We start from the raw sequence: 25,004 nt of genomic DNA on the forward strand, positions 1-25,004 counted from the left end.
ACTTTTTTCTATGCAGCCTGAGAAAGCTCCTGGACAGGATGGAATGTCTCCCCTGTTCTTTCAAAGATTCTAGACCATTGTAAAAGGAGATGTTATTCCTGCTATACTTTCCTTCTTTAATATTGGTCATATGCTTAGATCGGTTAACCACACAGTCATATCCCTTATTCCTAAAATACTGAATCCTACCTGCCTGAAAAACTTTAGGCCTATTAGCCTGTGCAGTGTGATTTACAAAATTATCTCCAAAATCCTGGCTAATAGGCTAAAGCCTATTCTAGACATTTGCATTAGTAATACACAATCAGCTTTCATTCCTGATAGGCAAATTCTAGACAATGTGATCATAGCTCATGAGTATATGCACTACCTCAAAAATAAAAGCATGGACTAGATGGATACATGGCTATCAAATTGGACATGGCTAAAGCCTACGACAGGGTTGAGTGGCATTTTGTGCAGGCAGCTATACAGAAGATGGGTTTCTGTTCACAATGGATCAACTGGATTTCTAAGTGCATGCAAACTGTTACTTATTCTTTCAACTGCAGTGGAGAAATCAAAGGATTCATCACACCAGGGAGAGGTATAAGGCAGGGAGATCCTCTATCTCCCTACCTCTTCTTAATTTGCTCAGAAGGCTTTTCAAGCTTATTGAGGAGAGCAGAAGGAAGAAACGAGATACAGGGGCTGAAAATCAGCAGACAAGGGCCTATCATTTCACATCTTTTCTTTGCAGATGACTCACTGATTTTTTGTAAAGCAAGCAATCAACAGGCCAATGAAATTATGAAGATCCTCAAAACGTATGAAGGGGCATCAGGTCAGCTAGTTAATCTAGATAAGTCAGCTGTTTTCTTCAGCAAAAACATCTCTCAGGATCAAAGGAAGGATGTATGTAGTGCACTAGGTGGAATGAAGGAAATGACACAAGGGAGGTATCTAGGCCTTCCAAGGGTGATAACAAGGACAAAAGACCAAGTGTTTGGCTTCATCAGAGAAAACATAAGTAGGAAGCTTCAGTGCTGGAAAAACGAGCTGCTAAGCAGTGCAGGCAAGGAGGTAATGTTGAAGGCTGTCTCCATGGCAATGCCTACTTACGCCATGTCTTGTTTTAAAATGCCAAGGAAACTGTGCAAAGACATCACTGCTTTAATGGCTAACTACTGGTGGGGAGAATCAGATGGGAAAAGCAAGCTACACTGGCTGTCTTGGAAAAAACTGGCTATTGACAAATCTGAAGGAGGATTGGGATTCAAAGATATTGAGGCCTTCAACAAGGCTTTGTTGGGAAAACAGTTTTGGAGGTTACTAACCAAGCCAAATCTTCTTCTCAGCAAAGTTCTTAGAGCTAAGTATTTCCCCAAGGTCTCAATATTCAGGTGTAAAGCTCAAAAAAATGCCTCTTGGATCTGGCAAGGGCTGCTAGGAGTCAGAAGTTTCATAGAAGAAGGCGTAATCAGAAAGATTGGGAATGGAAGAAGCACAAACATCTGGGAGCATAAATGGATCCCAGGAACAACCTCTGGTAAGCCTACTACCCCACGACCTGGTAACAATGCAATGAAAATGGTGCAGGAGCTTATCAGGCATAAAGGTTGGGATAGAAACACCATCTTCAGAACATTTAACCAGAATGATGCAGAGAGGATCTTGAGCATTCCTATAAGCCTAATAGGCAAGGAAGATAGTTATTTCTGGCAACATAATGGGGGAGGTTGTTATTCTGTCAAATCTGGTTACAAGTTCCTCATGAAGGGAAAGGGCAGGTCTGAGGAGGCAAAATCAGAAGAAGCAGGCCCAAGCATAGGGGAAGGAAGCCAGCAAATGAGGCAGATGTGGAATACTCTTTGGAAGCTAAACATAAAACACAAGGTTAAACTGTTTATTTGGAAGTGCATTACAGGGGCATTGCCAGTTAGGGAAGCAATTTTTAGAAGGACAGGGATGGGTGACCCGTTTTGTAGAGCCTGTGGGGAGCACCAAGAAACAGTGGAACATCTCCTATTAAGCTGTCCAGGCACCGTAGATATATGGAAGGTGGCTCCAATTCAATGGGATGGAGTTAGAGACCAGCAAGGAGATTTTAAACGATGGTGGTGCAAGATATCAGAGGCAAAGGCAAGACCTGAAGGAACACAGCATATTGGACTGACTGCAAACATTTTGTGGCAAGTGTGGAAGGAAAGAAACAAACAGCAGTTTGAAGGCCAAAGCAGAAGTCACCCTGTGAGGACAATGTACAAGGCCCAGAAGGAGTGGCTAGAACTAGAGGAACTAAGGAAAACTAAGGATAGAATGAGCACAGGAGAAACAGTTTCTACTCAGACAGTACATCATCAGGGGTTTGAAGATAAGGAGTCCATAGCACTACATGTGGTCTCAACTAGTCGGCAAAGGCAATTGTCAACTGGGATTGGAGTCGTAGCTGAGACCTTTTCGCACACAAGGATTGCAGAATGGGCTCTAAAGGAGAGATCACTTGGAACCAAGCTTCTTGATGATGCAGCAGCAGTCAAACTGGTCTTGTGTAAAGCTTTGGAGCAGAACTGGGACAAAATCAATATTTTGCTCCAGAACAAAGAGTTACTAAGATAGCTCAAGAATCCGAGCTCCCTAGACAGTTGTCTAACAACTCTGACTGAGGACATTATTGAATTACAGAGAATGTTTCGTATGTGCTCTTTTGAGCTAGCCAGGGGAAGTATTATATCTAAATGTAAAAGTTTAAGTTCTTATGCCTTAGGCATTACTGTGGATGAGGAATGGTATTTTCCTCAGTGCAATTGAGCACTAGTTGTAAAGTCTCTCGAGCCGTTGCTCGCTTTGTACAGTTTCCTTTAGTCAATGAAAATCTTATCGTTTCGTCAAAAAAAAAATAGTGGTTACTCTAATCTCAACGACATCTCAGTTTTTCCATGCTTTAATCAATGTAAGAGCACCATGGCTATTATATAATTATTGAAATTACTTTTTCATTTTTATTTATATTTGAGATTAATAGAAAAACATGCAATAGAGGTTATATGTATATAACAGCTATTGTGGTAATTTAAATGTTTGATTTAAAAAGGTGCCGTTGGGTCCGATTGTTCAAGGCTGGGAGTTAAGCTTTCATCATCAACTTCATCTCGAAATAATGATGACAGCCCTGGTGAGTTTACAAATCCATTGAGAAGTTTTGAATTTTAAATACGTAATAATCTTAATCTTAATTTATAAATAGAGTAAATTGAATTTTTAAAATTAAATTTAACAATAAGTAAATGGAAAATTAGATTAAAAAGATAAAAGGGATTTAATAAGAAGAAAAGAAAGGGCACAAAAAAAATTGAGATACAAATATTAATTTTTAGTCGTAATTGTATTTGTACTTGAGAACTTTTTAGTGCCATGATCTTCATTTTCATAGGCGAAAACTAGAACGTACAAGAATTGATTGTTTCACTTGTATTTTGTTTTCTTTGTATTTCTTTTCTTGTTCTTTTCCTTCAACAAATGCAAGGCATTATAGTGGAAGCTAATCAAATAGAAGTAGGAAACTGAGCTGGTCTTGAGTTCTTTTATCAAATATATTTTACTTAAAGTGCTTCATTATTGATAAGGATCAAAAGAAATTTTATCTGATTGATTGTTTAACGAGTATTGCCAATTTTGAAGAAAGAAGATCTAAAATAATATTTCGCTTGCATCATAAACATATATTTCAACCCACCTTTTTATATTCCCAATTACCTTTTTATCTCACATACATCACATCACAAAAAGTGTTACAGTAATTATTCCAAATAATATTATAGCACTTTTTATGATGTGATGTATGTGAGATAAAAAGGTGATTGGGAATATAAAAAGGTGGATTGGAAAATGTGTTTATGATGCAAGCGAAATATTATTTGACCACTTTTTGCTATCCAAACACTCCAACTCTATCCAAACAAACCTACTATTTGACCAATTCAAAGCATAATAATTAAGTTGAAAGGATTGTTCCCTTATAAGTCCAAGATTAACATACACGGAATTGACATTTTTAGTGGCAAAAGTTCAAACCCCATAATTACCCTTTTTTTTTTATTGGTCAATCGTATACTAGTTGTCAACTTTCCAATCGAAATTCAACAAGTCACTTTAGCCATGGCAAGTGAACTGATATTATAAAAATTTTCAATATTTGAATCACAATCACTAAGTAAGAATAACATGAAAACAATAATGTTTATCATATATTGTGCTCTATATATCTAAAAATTCCCATTACGGGCTCCAATTTAAAGATTGCACTTGTAAAAAAAAAACTTTGTAGACATGCTTAAGCTAATGGTCTGGAGAAGCAGCAATGAAATTTACTCCATCTTATAGTTATTCGCAAGGAGCTAAATCCATTTTGTCATTTAATTTTTATTTAATAAAATTTTGGCTAGCATCTCACTCCGTGTACGGAATTTGCCCGAAAAAAAAAAGTTCCATTTTGTTGTGTTAAATCCCCAACTTTAATGCATTGACAACTTGAAGTATTGTTTAGAATAAATGCATCTTGAAAATTTTTTTTCTGATTAACTTTTTCTTCTAGCCTTATTCAAGAAAACTGAAATTGGATTTGACATTTATGCTCACTCTTTCTTGTTTGAAAAAATTTTCAGCTACATCAATTTTACCATGGAAGTTTCAATGGATGGGAATCTTGCTGATATCTGGTGCTATACTACTCTGGAAATAGGAATTTCAATAGTGTGTTGCCTCAGTTTGGCATCACTTTACCAGTTATGTATACACATAATTGCTTGATATTGATTGTGATGTAGTTATTTAATTATTTTCACAGAGGATAGATTTTGTATTCATAGAATAAACATGAGGAAGAGGATTATAGCTTCTAGAATAGCCTCATATACAGTAGCAAGCAGCACTTTCTATTAACATCTTTCTTGTGTAAAAGAACATACTGTTAGTGCAGATATTGATTTTGTTAATAGTGAATGATGGGTTCTGGACCATTTGTTTCAAATACGAGCAATGTTTTCACATTCAGACTGGATCACGGGTCTGACTGGTTCAACTAGCAATCGTTCATGCCCCGATTCAGGTCCAAATCTTATTGAATTTAAAAGTTGTGTAAAGGTCTTAATTGAGATTAATCTTTCATTATGTTTGTAATGGCTTCACTATCTTCATCTCCCAGAATGACACTTGACAAAAACTAAAGATAAAATTAATTCACACCCATAGGAAAGTGTGAAGGAAAAATTAGCCTTAATTGGCAGTTATTGTTGATAGGTACATGTACATCTGATCACTTTTGTAATACTCCTACCAATCTAGTTCTGTATAACTTACCATTTAAAGTCAAAGTCAAATTGTGTATGGATTTGTGTTTGGTGCGTATCCTCCATGTGGCTGATAATTAAAGTTAAACCGTCGTTCCCTTATTATCTTTTGGGTTTAAGTTTTGCTAAAATTAATTGCAACAACTTACGATATCACTAAACCACGTACCTAAAACAAACCATTTTTTTTCTTAGAATACTAACATTCGAGAGCTTGTTATACAATTGGAGGAGAGATTGTCCAATATTTGGAATCTCATTTATCAATGACTATAAAAAGGTTGCTAACTGTAGCTTATCAATGACTGTAAAAGGCAATTGCCAATGGGATTGGCTAAGCTAGTAAGGCTTGTTTAAGGGAAGATTGTTTTGATTCCCGATTTTTTTTTTTCAGTCTAACTTCAACAATCTACACTACTTCTATACTATAGACAAAAGTTTGGTTTGATTCCCATTATCAATGATATCGCATTTATAGGTAATCTTTATCAACAATCTGCAATACTACTCCTATATTATTAAGGAGAGAGGACTAAGTTGGGTTTATAAGTGGTTAAAGAATGAACTCTTCAGATCAGACAAGTACACTACTACACTCTCGAGAGAAGTTTACGAGACTCTCTTTGGCCATTAGACCAAAACCCAATGAAATTTTCATTGGTAAGTAATCTATAAATCAAAAAATACACCAATGGTTTGCTTTGACTTGAGAATTGGGATAACCATCCCCTCTTCCTAATCTTTCCCCAAAACAAAAAATAAATAAATAAAAATGGAACTGCTGCAAGGACTAGGCTTTCGTTCCTCTGCTGCAAATGAATTTAGTTACCTAGTTAAGCATCTAAGGTACTTGTTTCAGTTTCAGTGCATAACTTTGATCCGCATTGTCTCAAGTCTCTACTACACAAATTGGCTTCTACACAAATAAATGGAGATCGGAGATCTTGGTATTGCATAATTGGACATAATTGGAAACCTCTCCCTCTTTAAGAGAAGACTTCTAGTTTTCCTTTTTGGCTTTTCTTTGCATCCCTGAATGAAGAAGACGTAGGTAGTTTAGTTCTAAAAGCAACAAGTACTAAAAACAAAGAACAAACTGATTTTCAGTCGTTGAGAAACCACAACCACCCTTGAATCCATAGAAATGTGTCAATTGGCATCACAAGGGGAAGTCTATGCAGGCCTCAGCCATAAACAAATAAAACAAGGACCAGTATTCTCCACCAAAATTATCTTGTTTGATTTTTGGGTTAGCAGAAAAGTCGAAGTTTAACGTTATTGCAAACCCTATATAATTGCTATTGTAGCAGAAGAATATAAAGGCCGGATATTCAACAACGTAGACAAATTAAGAAAGGTTGAGACATCAACCTTTTATTAGCCATCAATTCTGTGTTCAAGCTCTTTCTGTTCAAGTTATATAGAAGTCTCAATCATTTTAGCTGTTGATTTTGTTGCTTATAGACATCCCTTTATTCTCTAGGCCATTTTTTATTTCGTTTCTACTTCATTTGTCCCTACTGTTTAAGGCTTTGATGGTATAGGATGGGTAAAGCAGGAAAATGGATCCGGAACTTTTTGTTAGGCAAAAGGGAGGAGAAAGACAAGCACAAGAAAGAAGTGAATTCAGTTGCCACAGAGGTAAGTAACTTAGGAAGCCCAAGAGCAATCTTATCAGTTACAAAAGAGAAGAGGAGATGGAGCTTCAAGAAATCAACCACCACAGAAAAAGTCACTTGTCGCAATCTGTCATTTGACTCACTCTCTACTCCCCACCTGGCAAAACAGGTCCTAGAGGAGCATGAAATTGAGCAAATTCGTTTTAAGGCAATCCTAGTAACAACTAGCAAGCAAGTCAATGGAACAATGCCGGTTGTTACAGCTCCTGTTTCACAAGCTATAGGGCCCCTCAAAGATGCTGCTGCCATCAAAATTCAGGCTGCATTTCGTTCTTATTTGGTATGTGTAATTTGAGCTTCTAAAGTTTTTTCCATTGGTTTGTTAGATAATCTAGTGGTTGGATGCCTCCTTTTGTCAACAGATCAAATGAATGTGTTTACGATAATCTGATTAAAATGCAGACATACGAACAATTTGGGTGAGAATTCACAATAATCTGATCGTTTTCTGCAGGCAAGAAAAGCATTGCGTGCTTTACGCGGACTAGTGAAGTTACAAGCATTAGTAAGGGGTCACCTGGTCAGAAAACAAACTACTGCAGTTCTGAGGAGCATGCACGCTTTGATGACTATCCAAGTTAGAGCTCGGTATAGGAGAGTTCAGATGGTTGAGGCCGGAGCAGAGCTTGCAACAAAAAGATCAGGTCATGGAGAATCGGCTCGAAATAGTACAGTAAGGCCTTTTCTGGATTATTTTCTCCCCTTCCCTTTGGATGATCATCCATCAAGTTCTGCATTTTGTAGGATTTGTTCTTCCACTCAATTTCTTCACTCAAATCTACTGGATTTTTTCTTCAGTAGGGAACTGTTATAAGTCAGCTCAGTTGATAAACCTGATACAATCAGATTTTACCAAACCAAGTAACCAATAATGTTGGACAAAGATATTCCAGGACAAACCACCAAATCTGATGTTAAACAAATCCTACTGATTTCACAAAATGTAATTAAATTAGTTCTTCCACTCAGCTGAGAAATCGACGTGATGTGTACACTAAATTTATCTCCATGTCTCCACCTGAACATAGATGGGATCTTCTCACACATTCAACTAGGCAACCTCATTGTCCTACTTTTCTTCAACGTATACTATATTTATATAATTCTAGGAGCATATATAGCGATATTTGTTTCCTACGCGTACCACTGGTGTTAAATGTCTTGTTGTATTCAGCAGCAATAATTAACAAGCCGTTTGATCACTCAAATGTAGGATAGAAAGGATGTAAATGCTCATGAGATGAGGACAAGTATGAAGAGCAAAAGCGGACCCTTACATTATTCACAAGCTGAAAGAAAGGAACTTGGAGTCATCACCACATATCACTCTGGTCGGTTTCCAATAAACATGCAAGAAGATCAGCCTGACCAGACATGTTGTAGTCCACCGGCAACAGTGACCGAAACGAGCTCCACCAATCTGTCCAAAACAAAACAAATAAAACTGCAGGCATCCACTGCTCCACTTTCTCATGAAAATCGAGGTTACATGTCCAACACAGCATCTTCAAAGGCAAAAGCAAGGTCACACAGTGAACCAAAGCAAAGGCCAAAAAAATGGCGCCCCGTACAAAAAAACAAGCAATCAACATCAGTGCGAGGTGTAAACGTCGCCCTTGAAGTTCAGGAGCAATATATGCCTTCACCTTCAGAATTCGATGAGCAAGAAAATCAGCATCCATGGTTCATCAAGCTTTTTCGATCTGCAAAGCAAGTAGACGGTAGTCATGCAGATCATTCGAGTGTAGCAACTTGCAATTCCAACTTTGAGAAGACTTTAAATCCATTTGAGGTATGTTCTAGGTATTTGGCTAATACTTCTAGGGGCTAGTGACCTGTTAAGCAGATTGGGAAACTTTTGATCGAAACTTTGTTTTCTAATTGAGAGATCACAATAGTATTATCATTTGGTCAAAACAGTACTTGGTCGAATTATCACCTGATCTAAAAACTCAAACAGTTAGACAACACTATTTTAAAGCACAACAACAAAATATGTAGTGCATGAACACTTGGCAACATGTTTTACTTAATTCCTAAAGATCTTTATGCATATTGATTTCATCATTCCACTGCAGCCTCCCAAGAACCTATACTAACCTTCCCAAGACAGCTGAATCAAATTTAAACTGCTGCAGCCATCAACAATCCGCGGATGCAATAATGTAGTCATCAGTTTAAAATAATGTAGTACATTCTGATATTCACTGACACAGAAATGAGACTCGTTAAGTGGCTGCTGAAGCCGCCAAATTTTGCTATTATTGCTACTTTTCAATGGACTTCTGACCAGTGACTAGTAGTATACTTCTTTTGGTGAAACCAGTATCGGACTACAGTAATGGGATCAAGTGTTAGAAGGGAATAACCTTCTTTCCCAACACATGAATCAATCCAAAATACAGGAGGTGCCAGGATCGACTCTCCAGCACATGAATCAGCCCAAGATACCAAAAAAAAAAAATGAATCTTTTATCGATGATCATCTTCTACCGTACGGTGGGGTCCATCTCCACTTTCAGCTTAAAAAGATAGAGATTAAGTGGCAAAAAATTGTAGAGTCAACAGCTCGATGTGAAGTGAGAAGTTTCCATTTCAAACTCTTTTTCTTGTTTCATGTTGCAAAATACAAGACAACCTTACTCCTTACAACTTTCAGCAGGAGTTCCAACATTTGAGCTCAGTTGGAACGTAGACTTAGTCAGTTGGTGAGTGCTAATGTACCGTAGATGGCAGAAAAGGGGACATCTCATTTGCATGTCTAGATAAAGAGAGAAAGTAAGCTCAAATTAAGTTCGAAATTTCTATGTGCCGTTCATATTGTCATCCTACATGATGGATCTTAAGTATTCATGACGCAAAATGGTTAAGAAACACAGCATCACAGCATCAAGTTCCTGCATTTCATTCACCACTTCCCAATTAAGACCTCCAGATTAACAACATAAAAATATGTCCGCTCCTAGTTAGAATCCTGCCTACACCATACAACCCAGAACATTACAAGTTCTTGCCTATACCTGAGATTACTGCCTATTACTGCCTACACCTCAGTTTGTAAAACGCTAATTAGCCATTACAATTAATAGCAGCAACAGTTTTAGATAGGTTGGGCGACCAAGGGTTGGTCTTCCTGCTTTGCCGTGTTTTCCTTGAAACTCTTGGTCAACCAAATGGCTGTTTCCCTTGGAGACACCTTCCCTGGACCAAATGGCTTCAATAAGACGCCAAGCTCTTCAAACCTTTCCTCTTGCAACAATCTTGCACTAAACTCAAGCAAACCTTCCAAAGCTTCAGCACGTTGTTGATGTGATGACATGTCAAAACGACGGCGCCTTAAGTCTGATGAGGTACGGCTTGAAGCACCAGCCGTGGCATTTTGGTCAGAACATTCACTTACAGCCTCCCTATCCAGAGCAAGTTTGGGGCCTTCAAATCCTTGCCAAGCATCTGCAAAACTTAAGCTACCAAGTGGTTTGTCCAGAACTTCAACTGTGCATTTATCCTTCATTATTGATCGTTCACCTTGAGGTGAGTTGGAGGAACCTTGTACAGAGGCCGTTGAAGCTCTACGAATGGGAATAATAGAATCCTCATAAGAGTCTAAATGGAACTCAACCATCCTATCAATCCGGGGAGCATTGACAGAAACATCTGGAGAGTTAACACAGTCAAGTATACCAAGACTGGGTCTGCGGCCTGATCGAACTTCACCTTTACTTGACAAAGGCAAAGAAGCTCTACGAGTAGCAAAAGCAGATCTTTTCGCAGCAATTCTTGAAGCCAGGAGCTGCATCAATCAGCATTTAACAACTAATAATGTTACAGCATGAAGGAAGTTACAAAAAGCACAGGGCATTTATGTCAGTAATAGATGAGTTGTAGTCTCACTACCCTGCTTAACTTTGTGCATATATAGCACAGACGTACACCAAAGATGTTAAAGATGTTCGTCTGCACAATTGCTGACTCATTATAAAATTTAACATATAGGGAAGGCTCAGTGTTATAAATGGAAATGCACAATAAATATGGCCAACTGGAACTTTCAGATGATATTGTTGACTTAGAAAAAAAAGAAAATTAGCATCTTCAGGAGATAAAAGGACACAATCGCATATAGAGTTGATGTCAAAAGAGATTGAAAGTTACTCCATTTCTAGGCAACAACATGCTTGACCAACAGTTGAATACCTTGACAAGTAAGATGCAAGTCAGTTCACACAACCCTCTCCCCCCCACCCCAAAGGTTCCCTTTTCAAAATATTAAATAGGGTATGAATCTACAATCTAGTCCAGTGTTTAACAAGATACAGCATCCAGCATGATCTGAATATGCTATTACGATGGTCAGATAATATGATCATACAGATTCAGATGGAAGGAAACACAAAAAGTTGGTAGAAGTGAACTGGAAAGAATATTGAAAGGGAAAGGTACAAGAATTAAAATTTTCCATCCATCAAAATAAAGGCTGTCTATCTGAAATAAGTTTCCTGTTGATCTTACCGGTTCCCGGTTTTTAGAGAGTTCTCCCGGTCTTTTGGAAGTAGAAGAAGGTTTTGTCACACTCATTTTTTGGTTCTTTGATACGCTAGAAACTTTTGAAGTTATCCTTTTAGTAACAGATGTCACTTCATGCACGCTATCAACTGACACCTCTTCCATTCTTCTGTCCAGAAACTTAGGGTTGTTTTTAATTGTTTGGTCTGAAAAAGGATAGTCATGCTCAGCTTCAGATACACTAGGATTTAAAGTCCTGTCACCACCAAAGGAAAACCGTTTTTCCCGATAAGTAGAAATAGCAGCTTTTGTTGGTGCAGAGAATCTGTTTTTCTTCATGTAATTTGTCTCAGGCCAGTGTATAGGAAAACTGTTCCTCCTAGGGCTGTTATGTTTGAGATGAATATCGAGCACATAAGGCTGAAGGTGTGGGTGCCTAAGAAGTTCTGCAGCCTGCAAGGGAAAATATACATATTAAATGAAAGGTACATTTTCTTGATGGACAAGTACCCTTTGAATATCTACTTTCAGTAAATAGCCAATCAATTGAGAAACTAAATTGACAAAGCGAAAAAACAAGAGATGCATTTGTTTCACAGAATATGAATGCAGAAGGTTATTGAGTCGAGCTTGATGAAATCATTATTCTTTGCCGCTTTCATGCAAAGCATAAGAAACAAATTAAAAGGAAGAAGCATGTTGTTGGCATCCGGTGATGCATTTGTCTAACTTAGGAAAAAGGAATGGCTAGATTATAAAGTGAAAGAATAGGGAGGAAATAAAAAGTGCTAAAAGGGAAAAAATTTTCAAAATTAAAACATGCAAAGCAGCATTTGAAGGTAAATGCTATCAAAATGATCCGAGTACTACTTTTCCAGCATTTTTTGAGAGTAACTAATTTGATTGAAGTGATATTTCCCGTGAAAACCAAGATTCTACCAAATGTCAAGGCCTAGCTACTGACTAGAAAATTTTGGGATTTTCAGAAACAAAAACAGAAAATTATGTGTATCACATGCCACTGCTGGAAAAAAGTAATGCTTAACGGATAAGCCAGAGCATTTCCTAATATATATGACTTACATACTTTCAAATGCAAATAAAAGGGAAGAAACAGTACTATTTTCAAGGTAGAACCTAGAAAATTTGAAAGCAAGCAGCCAGGAATCCAGGACTCAGAAAACATAAGACAGAAACAGACGAAGAAAAATAATTAAAATGGCACCATGTTCCATCAAATAATGTTGCTGGATTACTTTTATGGTTGTGTTACTTGTTTATCAAAGTTAATGAATATACAAATTGCAGCAATAAGAATGAAATTTACGTTTGGTCGCAGTTCTGGATTTTTCCGCAGCATGCTTTTGATCAGACCACGGCTGTAATTCACATCACAGAAATGTCAGTCAATGACAAAAGCTAATTTGCATGGCAAACCAAGTTTTGCAAACAAAAACAAAAGAATAACCAAAGCAATTGTCAGTCATTGAGCACAATTAAATAATAGTAAACAATAACAAAAGTAGAAAATAAAAATGAAGCAATTCTTTATTGCAGCCCAAGATAAAATTTTATATCAAACAATATTAATCAGATATTTCACAACCATCCTACTAGAAATGAAATAAATCTAAGATGAATAATTCACTCTATGAAAAAAGAAAGCAAATTCATTCTAGTGGGTTGTCCAATAGAAGAACGCCGTTTGACAATAAACAGAGAGATTTAAAGAAGGAACTTACAGTCCACCAGAGTATTGTGCAGGAAGAGGTGCCACAATGGACTTGTTTATTCGGTTGATCAGTGCCTGCATATCCTACTCCATAAAAAAAAATTCGGTAAGTTGCCTGAAACCTCAAACAAACATGCTGATAAGCTACATTCTCATATTTGGTGCGATATGAAGCTACCAAGCCAAGAGAGTAAATTGCCAAAAGCCAATGATACACTATAAGAGTCATCCACAAGGAAAACTGGAGGAAGTGTAAGTTTTTCCATTGTCACAGAGACACGGCTTATCTGCACCAATGCTTAACTTGCAAATTAAAGAGTCAAATGTAATGTGTCAAGCATAAGCAAGGAACAATCAATAGAAACTAGAAGTGAGACAAAACCAAGTGCTTGCAAGAGCACATGATTAGTCAACATTAGATATGTTATTAATTCATTTAGAGCCATAGAGCACTCTACATGTTAGAAATCTAAGTTTAGTAGTCCTGAGGAACTATCCTAGCTCACAAGCCAATGAAAGGCTTGATGCCACAAAGTCAGAACTTTTAAGAAAGAATATGAGTCCCACAGAGATAGCAATACAGACTTAAAGGATCGAAAACCACACGCACAAGACAGGAGAGAGAGAGAGAGACCATCTGTGCAATTTTGAAACACTGATAGTTTGTGTGTGTATGGTAGGGGCTTTTCTAGTTTTTGAATAACTTCTTGCTGCCATAGAAATTTCTGCAGCATTATTGCACCAGTAATCTAGGATGAAACTATTTCACTTGAACTACATCCAACAGAAGAATGTCCAGTTAACTATAATCAATTTCATTGACTATCTTTGACGAAAAAAGGATAAAACAAAACCAAAATGCCTAACTTATACATGACAACACACTGACTGCAGGCCATGTAGGCAGAGTTTGAACAGAATATTTTCTTGCCAAGAAAAAAACTACAAAGAACTATATTTAACTACATTCAGCTTCTATCTTAACTAGATTATAAGAAGCGTCCAATAAAATGGAAGTATCCAAGCTTCCAAATTAGCCTAGGATAAAATGTAATACGATGGTCTGTGAAAATTTGCTGTCTTCATATGTATGGAAAAGAAGTTCAATAGGTTCTTCTATCATGTCAGTCTTCCCTTGACCTTGCAAAACTGCATGAGATATTTGGTAACCTATACTTATCGGTGCTTGAAAAATTCATGAACCAACTAAACTGCTTTACATGGAAAAAAAATGGACTTACGAAAGCCTTAAAAGCAGGTTTGTGCGCGCTCATTTCATATATGCAACATCCTGGATGTCAAGATTTTGATAGCAATCAGCAAAAGTTTATCTTGAAATGTAATATATGGTAAGATAGAAAATTATCTGTTATTTTTTCCATTTTCTTTCGTATTGTACTTGACAACTGACTATTTTGCTTACCAAGTGACCATATGTCTGACTTAGAACCATATGGTATATCAGCCAGAAGCTCAGGGCACATATAACTGGGAGTTCCCACAATCTGAAAGTAGAAAATCAACAAAACGCATTAACAGAAAGTAAAGCTGATATCCTAAAAATAAACAGTTCACCCATTTTACTTACAGAGGAAGCAAGATCATCCGAACTCAACCTCTTGGCAAGTCCAAAGTCACCTGCAACAATGGATTGTTGCTCATATTTTACTAAGATTTCTTACAGCTATCCAAATAAAATATAAAGTAAAAGACATGAACTTCTCACCAAGACAAATGTCCTGCTCTTTTGTTAAGAATATATTGGAACACTGCACAGAATGCACAAAATTTACTAATTACTGTACAATGTTACTGAAAAGTTTTGACTTTACAACTATTATTGAAACAGTAAATGCAGCTACCTTGACATCTCGATGAAGAATGTGATTCATGTGCAAGTAATCGAGGGCCATAAGGAGCTGAACAAGCCATTTACAAAGTTTCTGTAAAGAGTTGACGATACGAGTTAGAGTTAACGGTGCACCTAGAGATAGATGATCAAAAAATACAGACTGCATTTATTGCACATATATATGCACTTGCTAGAGGAAGAAATGTACAAAAAGAACGCTGTGCAACTACAAAAAAGAAACCTCTTCTGGGAAAAGTACACCATTCGCTTTCTTAATGGCTTCGGCCCTGCAAAACAGGAAATTTCAGAGGAGGTTTCCGATGACCATACTGCGAAAGATTACATCTACACTACATGGAAAGAATGACAAACTGCATTTTAAGCTTTATAACTACTTACATGTCTCCACCTTCACAGTAACCAATTACAATACAGACATAGCATCCCTGGTAACAAAAGCACCAAAATGTGTCAAGCTCAATCTGATTACATGATCTTAAATGCAATGTGAAATATATGCCCAAGCTAACTCCAGCACTAGTGATAACAACTTTAAATGGGGATAATTCTAGCACTATTTTTTATGTTTTAAAGTGGATAATATGAGTTACAAATCAAAGTGATAGAATAATATCTCCACCAGTACAAGATTGGTCATGTATATCTATTTCTGTAGGATTTGACAAGAGTCAATGAAATTCCAAAATGATAAAACTTAGAATTAGCTACATCAAATAAATTAAATTTGTTGTCATAGTCGATATCTTCTCATAAAAAGGAAAAAGGATAGAACTCATACACTTAAAATGCAATTAATAAGGCCAACCAAAATTCTTGTCAAAAACAAATTTAGCACTTATCTCCTAACAAAGAATTGAGACTAGTTTATTTAATGGAAGTTAAGATAATCAAAATGTCTGCAAAATTTAAAAGGTGCAAAAAAGAGCCACTTTTTCACATTGTCATATAAGAAATCAAAACTTTGAATGCAAAATTTCCTTTGTGACCCTAAACCTTGTGAAATATCAATCAAAGGCTGTGTAAGATAATGGCAGCAGAAACAAAGAAAACTGGAAAATTGAAAGAGTCAACAATCATGAAGGTGTACTACTGTGAGGATTTTTCAAGGAAGCACATAGAAATGCAGCGGTTGGCAAGAAAATAACTATACAATGATGAGAAAATTTACTAACTATTTCAAGTTAGTTAAATGATAAAACAAAATAACATCAAAGAAAAATTAGAGACATACTCCCAACTCTCATTTTAAAAAAAAAAAAAAAGGAGGGACAAAAGTAGGTGCCTACGTCTACCAAAAGTAACCAAGAGTAACAACTACAGTCTGCTAACCTTCTCCACCCAGGAATCTTTATACTCCACAATAAATGGATTTTGCATTCTGGAGATAAGCTCCATCTACAAAGAGAAAGAGGAAAGATCAGTCAGCTGTGCTCAAGATATTGTTCATCAAACACACATTACAAGGTCAGTGGCAGAACATATAGTGAACAACTTTTTGGCAACACGGGAGACTTTTATCTTGTAAGTATATTTACTTGACCACATTTGAGAAAGGATCTAATACATGATCTCCTAGTCTTGAGAAACCTCAGTATCTTTTATTATTCATCCTCAAGGATAAGCTTAATACCTCTTTTAAGGAAAACAAGGGGCATACTTGTAAGGCATAAATAAGCATTGCTCAATGGATTTCTTAACATGTCAAGGAAGATCAGGAGACATCAAAATCCAGAAAATTGAAGAACAAATTAAGAAAATCCACTGAGTAATAAAAGAAAGTAATCAGTATCAATAACACCAACCTCCTGATGAGCATTTCGACGTGTCCTATCCGTCTGGCGGGCAAGACGAATCTTTTTCAATACATACCTTCAAATTTACAAATTTATACAAAAACCAATTAAAATAAGTCTAACAAAACAAACTAAATCTTGTATGTATTGTAGCGCACAAAAAAAAATTAAGGACTTAAACAGAAAATCAAGTGCGCAATATGTAAGCTGCAATGTTGCTTGTTCTAAGCAAACTTACTTCTTCTTTTCAAGTTTATGACGCACAAGAAGGGCAGAACCAAACGCTCCTTTCCCAATTTGCTCCAGTACTTCATATTGCTCCATCATTTTTATTCTTTTCTGTTCACGCCCACACAATAGAAAATCCAAACACTAAGAACCCATCACAAGCCAAAAAATTTTAAAAGAAAAAAATTAGAAATTGTTCAGAAAAAATAAATCAAATAAATAAATAATCGGAAACCTACATCTCTTTGAAATCAAGAACAAAAAAAAAAAAAAAGAACTCAAAGAAAACGTACATTTCTTATTATGAATATTTAACAGCAAGGATTAAACTTTATGTACATTGTGTTTTGTGTGCATTTGGAAGTGTCTTGAAGATTACTTTTTCTTTAAAAACAAAAAAAAAATGAGAAGAGAAGAGGAAAGAGTAAAAGAAGTAAAGTTTTTGATTAATGATCCGAGTATTTACCTAGATTTCAAGAATCACAAACTAAAATAGCCATTTATACTTACAACTCTTAACAATACTAAAATTTAAATTTTAAATTTCAAAACAGATGACTAGAATTAGTTCTAAAAAATTGCTAGAATCCACAAACGAAAACTACATCCTTTACAAGGCTTAGAATTCAAGAAGTCGCAAGCCTTTCAAGAATTAAAAAAAAACCACACACACACGCCCACATTTAATGAAAATTTACTGCAAAAACAAATTTCAAATCATTCAAATCTCGGCATTATTATTAAACCGTTACAGAACACCAAAGGAAACAACTGTATAAACCCTAGTACGAAACACTACAGCAGGTCAACATTACCAGCAAATGCAGCTTCAGAAACGGACGTAAAATTCAAGGAATTTTTCAGTTAAAACTGCAATTTTAAGAAGAATATAAAGTAGAGAGTCAAACAGAGAAAAAGTCATAGTCAAATCTAGAGATTCACATTCATTTATCTTTTCAGACAACCTCAAAATTTTAAATTAAATTTAAAAAAAAAACTGAAAAAGAAAAAGAAAAAGCTGAGACAAATGAAGATAAAGAGAAGAAACTCACCTGAAGTCCGAGACTTTATCTTTTACAGGCAATGTAGGACTCAGAAGTTAGATCACAAGCAGCAGCAGCAAACTTTGTTGGAGTTAAGAGAAAGAAAAGGCAAAAAAAATGAAAATGAAGGAAAAAAGGGGTTCACATTTGTTGAAGTAGACGTAGAACGACGTCGTAAGAGAGCTAAAATGTACTGCTAGTATGGAAGGAGAGTTGAGAGTGTAGTTGCTCCTCCATTATTTGTTCTGGTGGAGGGAGACAGAAGAGGGACAGAGGAAGGAAGAAGAGAGAGAAAGAAGGGAGAGAATTTGTTTGGGGGAAGAATACAATAATGTACAAATGTATCAGAAGAAGACAAATGCAAAAGAGGCGAGATTTGAATAAAAAAAGGCTAATTGCACTATTCACCGCTAAACTAATGGCCTTTAGTACTTTGCCCCTAGAACTACAAAATTGTAGTTGTAGTTAGAGGTGAAAGACGATCAAGTTAGTTAGTTGATATTGGAATCGTGTTAGACTAGATAAGAGTTCTTTCGAAATTGGTTTGTTAACTAATCAAAATCAAACTTTGTTCGAGTAGATTATTAGAGTTTATATATAAAATATACAAACTATTCGAACTCAATTCGTTTGAGCTTAGTCGAGTAAATAAATAATAAAAAATTAAATATAATTTCAAACTCATTCACAAATATAAATATAAAACAGGCGAGATTTAAATAAAAGGCTAATTGTACCATTCACTGCTAAACTAATCGCATTTAGTACTTTGCCTCTAGAACTATAAATTGTAGTTAGTACTGAAAGATAATCAAGTTAGTTGATATTCGAATCGAGTTGAGTTGGGTAAGAGTTGTTTCGAGATTGATTCGCCAACTAATTAAATCCAAACTTAAACGAAAGCTTTAGCATAAGATTATTGGAGTTTACATGTAAAATATTCAAACTATTTGAACTCAACTCGTTTGAGCTCAGTTGAGTAAATAAATAATAAAAATTTGTACACAATTTCAAATTCATTAACACAATCAAACAAGTTTGAACACTATAGCATTCCATTTGCTTTAATTTGTTTACACTCCTAATTGTAGGTGTTATAACACTTTAATCATAATTATTTTGTTAAAGTAATGCAATAAGTTAGATACGAAACAAATTTAGCTATCCCTTGCAAAATTCGAAAGACAATAAATTTAAGTTACATAGGTGAAAAGACACTAAATTTTATTTTTAAAACTACATAAATTACCCCTTCAAGATAGTAAATTGAAAGTAAATATATTTTTTGCCTTTGTGAAGTTAGTATTTTCTTTTTTTTCTCCCCAAAGAAAACAAGATTAACAAATATATCAACATTTCAACTGACAAAAAAACAACCTTTAAAATTCATTTATTAGTGTGCTTATTGTCCCTTAAATTGTAAAACTCTTAGCTACTTTCCGGCATAATTTGGACTATTTCACCATAAAATTTAAAGTTTGAGGTGCTCTATGGCTAGAATCATTCTAAAGGGCGCGCAAAGCTAATGACGAATAGTTTAGGGGTGCAATCCTTAAAGCAAAAGGTACTGAAAAGTGTGTTTAAGAAACGGATAAACTGAGGTTTAGTATTTAATTAAATACTAAATATTAAATTAGTGGTTCCAGAGATCTTTGCGAAAGAGACAGAATGAGGGTGGGGTCAAGTGGAACAGTCTTTTGTTTGGAGCTGGATTGATTTGATGCTATCAGAGTTGTACGTTGAGGGTTATTTTAGTTGTGCAAGGGTAAAAGAGGGTGAAAAGTACAAGTTAAATTCCGCTGTGTGGACATGGTGCAAGTGTAGAGGATCGTGGCTCTACTTTTCGAGGTCATAAAGACGCGGGAACAACGTGGGCACCACTCCCAGCTTGTGTGGGTCCCCACTTGGTAGTCGGACTACTCTACTCTACTGCTCAATCACGAGGCCCCTAAAACGGAGACATTTCTTACTCTTTTTTTTTTTTTTTTTTGGGTATTGGTGTTTATTCGGGGAATATTGAATATTCTGTTCAAATTGGTAAATCAAATTTTTTTTGAAATTGTAATTCAGTTCTTTAATTTGATATGATTTGGCAAAAAAAATTATTCTTCGCTTTTCAATAATCCGGAGAGATTTCTAGTTTGTTAAATTCATTCTCGAGCAACTTATTTAATTTTGCTGGTCACGAGACTATTAAGGGAAACAATCATAAAACAAAATTGAATGAGTTCGTTGGTTGAATTAGGCTTAGGCTCTAGATGGGAATAATGGTGGAAAACATGCATTTACATTAATGTGTTTGTTGATTGGTTTTGGTTTTATGGAAAGTAGTATCCATTGATTTTAAAATCATATTAGTGCCCACATTTTTTCAGTATCTACTAAATAATATTCAAAAAAATGGCAAAAGATTGAAAATTGAAGATCATTTGTTTTCCAAAAATCATGTGAAAAATAAAAATCTGAGCGAATTAAATGAACTAATTGATATACATTACTTTGTATAGGATATTGCCCGTCTAAGTACATAATTCCAGTCAAACAAATAGTTGCAAAGCTGATAAAAAAAAAAAAAAAAGATAAGGGAGTTTGACCTGAAAAAATAAAGAAAGGAAAATTGCTAGTTACAACTATATGAGTAGTTTTACATTTTTATATATATATTTGTAATAACATAAATAATTTTTTATGCTCAAGAAGCTCAAAAGAATATGCATCTTACAAGCTTTAGCCTCATAAATTACAATCTTTTGTTAAATTTAATGCAGCGCACTACTTTTTTCAAGTTTTAGCCTTATACTACATTATCTTTTCGTTGAAACTTGATGGAGCTGACTTTATTGGTGCATTGTTGGGGCTTAGTCACATTTGTTGGAAGTTATTGAGCTACCCCAAGTACTACAGAGATGAATCTAACAAGATGTCACAAAAAGGTGATTTTGGCTCAATTGCTCATTGTCAATATGAATTGAAAACAATTAGACAACTAAAGGAAGCTTCCAAGAAACCTCAAAACTTGGTGGAATTGTTTCCATATTTTAGATAAATAAAATGTGAAAAATAGTTGGTCATGGCAAGAGAAAGAAGCACTCAAATAGGAAAGCTACCCGTTTGTATTGCTATTTTTTGGAGTTTTTGTAGGAAAAATATATTATAGTGATTCGATATATGTGAAGTATAAAGATAAATAAGAAATGTGATTATAAAAACCGTAAAAATTTTTGCTTAGAAACTACAATCCACACGTTTGATTAATTAAATTACATGTGTCTTTTTATCTCTTAGAAGATTATAAACTACTCTAAAATAATTGTAATTCCTTTGTCAAAAATAAAAAACTAATATAAGTCCTTAAAAATATCCTATTTCATGTCTTACAATGTAAGACATGGGGCCATTATATGTATAGGGTGTTTTCCTTTTACTTTGGATCGGAAAACTTTTTAACTGTTTTATTGAGTTCCATCTAACAACACTAAAGTCTAAAAGTAAAATTTGTACTTGGAACAAGTTTGAACAAAATTACGTACAAATAAAAAAAAAAGAAAATAGAACAAAAGTAACGGGATCTATTATAATCCATTAGGTACTTAAAATATTAATAGTACATGTACAAACAATAGGATATTTTGCTGATGACTTTTCTCCAACAATTTTTTTTAGACAAAATAGACCAAAAAAAAAAGAAACATATTATTGTCCAACTGTCAAATTATTTGGAGGTTAGTGAAGAAAAACGTTTTGCAACCACAACTGAGTCGTTATCAATTTTTTTGGTAATATGTGCTTCTCATGAACAAACTATATGTGCTTGATTGCATATTATTGACATTGTACTGTTAATACAAAACCATGTCGGCAGATTTGCTGCATATATGGAAACCTTCATTTGTAATATTAGCACACTCACTAACTAATTTAAAGTAATTGCTTGCTGCACTAAATGAAGTAACATTCAATGTTAACCAGGCAAAAGCTTTTCTGCACCTACCACTTCTTTCAACGAACCTCAAGTGACCAGAATCTTATATATCCCCCCCTAACCCCACTCCCCAGACATGAGTCATTCTTTCTGAGTGATTAATCAACAATTCAAAGTGTGCATGAAAATTTAAGACATTCTACTTGGATTTGTAATGTTAAATGACCACTAAAAGAGAATTGTCCCTCATGTTTGGAGTCTTGGCCAGATTAGTTGTTTATCTACCAGTGCAATCATTTTGGTCATTTATCTTTATAGAAAAAAAAAAAACCAATCTAGAACCTCTAATTAAAAATTAAAAATTTCTAATGAAATTAGCCACATACAATGTACGTACACTATTAAAAAGAACAGTTTTGGTCTATTATCTTCAAAGTTATGTTCAATTTTATCTTTTCAACAATTTAAACCCTCATTTTTACATAACAAAGTCAGTATACGGATATATAGAAAATTGGTTTAGTTGAATGGATTTCATCATCTAATCATGTCTCCTTAGTGCCCCAGTGACCTTTTGTTTCGTTAACTTTTATATCCTGTCCTTGTATTATTTGAAGTCTACTTGCCATAATTTGTCAATTTTAGATCGCTTCAACTATGAAAAGATAGTCATTCCTATGTCAGTTCAATAATTTTGTGGTTATTTTTCTATTAGTAAATAGTTACTCATAATTAGTGAAAATTTCATTAGTTTGTTTAGGCATATACTAGTGAATAACTATTTCCTAAACCTATTGTCACTATTTTGCATATAATTTTGTGATATTAGTTCTCCAATTCTCACAATGGGGAACATGAAAAGGTATATGGGAGAGTGGGACTTCTACTAAATATTGGTGAAGAAGGCTGCAAATCTTGCAACTCATAATTAACATAATTACAGGATGCAAAATTTTGAATTAAGTCTATATGAACCATGTGAGGCTTCCATTTGAGTACTCACGAAAATTTTTAGAGTCCTAATTTAATGTTATTCAAATATGATGTTATTTGCAGAATAAGTACTATTGATATCGCTATTTTGCAGATCATCGAATTCATTCATTGGAGACTCAATTCACAAGACAATGAAGAAGCCAAGTTGGAAGAATCATCTCATAAAAATGACACAAATTGCAGAAAGTCATTGGACATGAAATTGTGGACCTCTTCTATCGATATTCCAAAGAATCATATTGGTGGTGATTGCCATTCCAAGACAAAGGAGATATTGAGGGAGGAGAAAAAAGACAGAGCTGCAATGGCAAAGAATTCACCTTTATGTGAAGAAATTGGATTAGATGATGGAGTATATGGATCAGGTTGCAAAACAACTACAAGCTTCTATAGGAATATTGATAGAAGAAGTCCACAATTTCAATGACTTGCTTCAATTTGTGTCATCTTCACGAGATGATTCCTCCAACTTCACTTTTTCATTTTCTTCCAAATTGAGTCTGCAATGAATAAATCCTATGATTTACAAAATAGCCAATATCAATAGCACTTGTTTTACAAATAACATCATATTTGAATAACACTAAATTAGACCTCTAAACATTTTTGCCAGCACTCAAATGGAGGCCTCACATGGTTCATATAGACATAATTCAGAATTTTGCATTCTATAGTTATGTTAATTATAAGTTGCAAGATTTACAAGCCTTCTTCCTAATATTAAGCGGAAGTCCCACATTTCTATATATCTTTTCATGTTCTCTATTGTGGGAATTAGAGAACTCGCATCACAAAATATATATGAAAAATAGTATCAAATTTAGAAAACTTGTCTGATTGTCATAGCATATTTAGAAAACCTATCAACAATCACAAGAATAGAAGCCACACCATCGATCTTAGGGCATCTGGAGCTAAAGTCCATAGAGACTGATTGCCACCGTCAATCAGGGATAGATAATGGCTGCAGCAAGCCTGGCTCCTTTCTCCTCTCAATTTTGTCTTGCTGATAAACAAGACACGTTTTCACGTATGCTTCAATGTCTTCACCCATTTTTCGCTAGTAATAGTTGCACGATATCAGCAAGACACGTTTTCACGTATGCTTCAATGTCTTCATCCATCTTTCGCTAGTAATAGTTGCGCGACAATAAGACCCTCATTCTTTCCACTCCTAGATGACTTGCCCAAGAAGCATCATGGGTCTCTCTCAACAATTGTCACTTAAGTCTCCCTCCTACCAAAATATACGCTTGGCATAGAGTAAATCACCCTCCAACCAGTACTTTTGAATATTGCCTTCATGAACTCGTGTGACTAAGTTTTGATAAACTAGATCACCCTAGGACTCCCATTTGATTTTGTCCCTGAAATCAGCCATACTAGTGCTAAGTGCAGCAACATACTCCTCTACCTATTTCCTACTAAGTGCATCGACAATTGCATTCTCTCTCATTAGCTTATGGACCTAGTCAAAGTTGAATTCAACTAGAAATTCTTTCCAACTAGCCTATTTTGATGTTAACTTTTTCTGCATCTTGAATTATGTATTTGCAACATTGTCAATCACCACCACAAATTTGGTTCCTAACAAATAGTACTTCCATGTATTTAGGCAATGTACGACTACTGTTATTTCCTTCTCATGTGTATATATCCCTACTAGCAATCCTTCAACTTCATATTCTCAAAAGCAATTGGGTGCTTTCCAGCATAAGCACTTCCTCAATTGCATGGTCAGATACATCAATGTACACCTCAAAGACTTCAGTAAAGTCTGAAAGTTTTAAAACAAGGGTAGGATCAACAATTTATTTTAGCATTCTGAATGCATCCTCACATACACTATCCTGCAACCACGGTCTAGCCTTCTTTAACAGGTCCATCAAAGGTTCTATCATCCTAGAG

At 35.3% G+C, this 25,004-nt stretch overlaps 2 protein-coding genes and 1 long non-coding RNA gene across 5 annotated transcripts; 2 read left to right on the top strand and 1 right to left on the bottom strand.

The window, feature by feature from the left end:
• Window positions 1-3,087: 3,087 nt before the first annotated feature.
• On the top strand, window positions 3,088-4,717 carry LOC140037336 (uncharacterized). Its single transcript, XR_011841262.1, has 2 exons — window positions 3,088-3,154; window positions 4,644-4,717. It is a non-coding gene; the product is annotated as an uncharacterized lncRNA (long non-coding RNA).
• A 2,042-nt stretch (window positions 4,718-6,759) lies between these two features.
• LOC113693058 (protein IQ-DOMAIN 19-like) lies at window positions 6,760-9,223 on the top strand. Its single transcript, XM_072081468.1, has 3 exons — window positions 6,760-7,286; window positions 7,461-7,679; window positions 8,220-9,223. Exons 1-3 carry the CDS (start codon window positions 6,873-6,875, stop codon window positions 8,835-8,837), a joined length of 1,251 nt encoding a protein of 416 aa, XP_071937569.1. The 5' UTR covers window positions 6,760-6,872; the 3' UTR covers window positions 8,838-9,223.
• Window positions 9,224-9,887: 664 nt separating this feature from the next.
• On the bottom strand, window positions 9,888-18,489 carry LOC113693800 (serine/threonine-protein kinase Nek2). Of its 3 annotated transcripts, XM_027212497.2 has the most exons (16): window positions 18,188-18,489; window positions 17,951-18,005; window positions 17,146-17,246; window positions 16,917-16,983; window positions 16,444-16,509; window positions 15,493-15,539; window positions 15,335-15,380; window positions 15,104-15,184; window positions 14,968-15,010; window positions 14,830-14,879; window positions 14,665-14,746; window positions 14,483-14,532; window positions 13,252-13,325; window positions 12,837-12,888; window positions 11,516-11,962; window positions 9,888-10,796 (listed from the first exon to the last, which is right to left on the bottom strand). In XM_027212497.2, exons 3-16 carry the CDS (start codon window positions 17,232-17,234, stop codon window positions 10,107-10,109), a joined length of 1,884 nt encoding a protein of 627 aa, XP_027068298.2. In that variant the 5' UTR covers window positions 17,235-17,246; window positions 17,951-18,005; window positions 18,188-18,489; the 3' UTR covers window positions 9,888-10,106. The 3 variants fall into 3 exon arrangements, with proteins under 3 accessions (XP_027068298.2, XP_027068296.2, XP_027068297.2); XM_027212495.2 differs by lacking the exon at window positions 17,951-18,005; XM_027212496.2 differs by lacking the exon at window positions 17,951-18,005 and having other exon boundaries at window positions 17,146-17,279.
• Window positions 18,490-25,004: the final 6,515 nt, after the last annotated feature.

Source organism: Coffea arabica, chromosome 2e (assembly GCF_036785885.1).
Source record: "Coffea arabica cultivar ET-39 chromosome 2e, Coffea Arabica ET-39 HiFi, whole genome shotgun sequence".
Taxonomy (NCBI): Eukaryota; Viridiplantae; Streptophyta; class Magnoliopsida; order Gentianales; family Rubiaceae; genus Coffea; species Coffea arabica.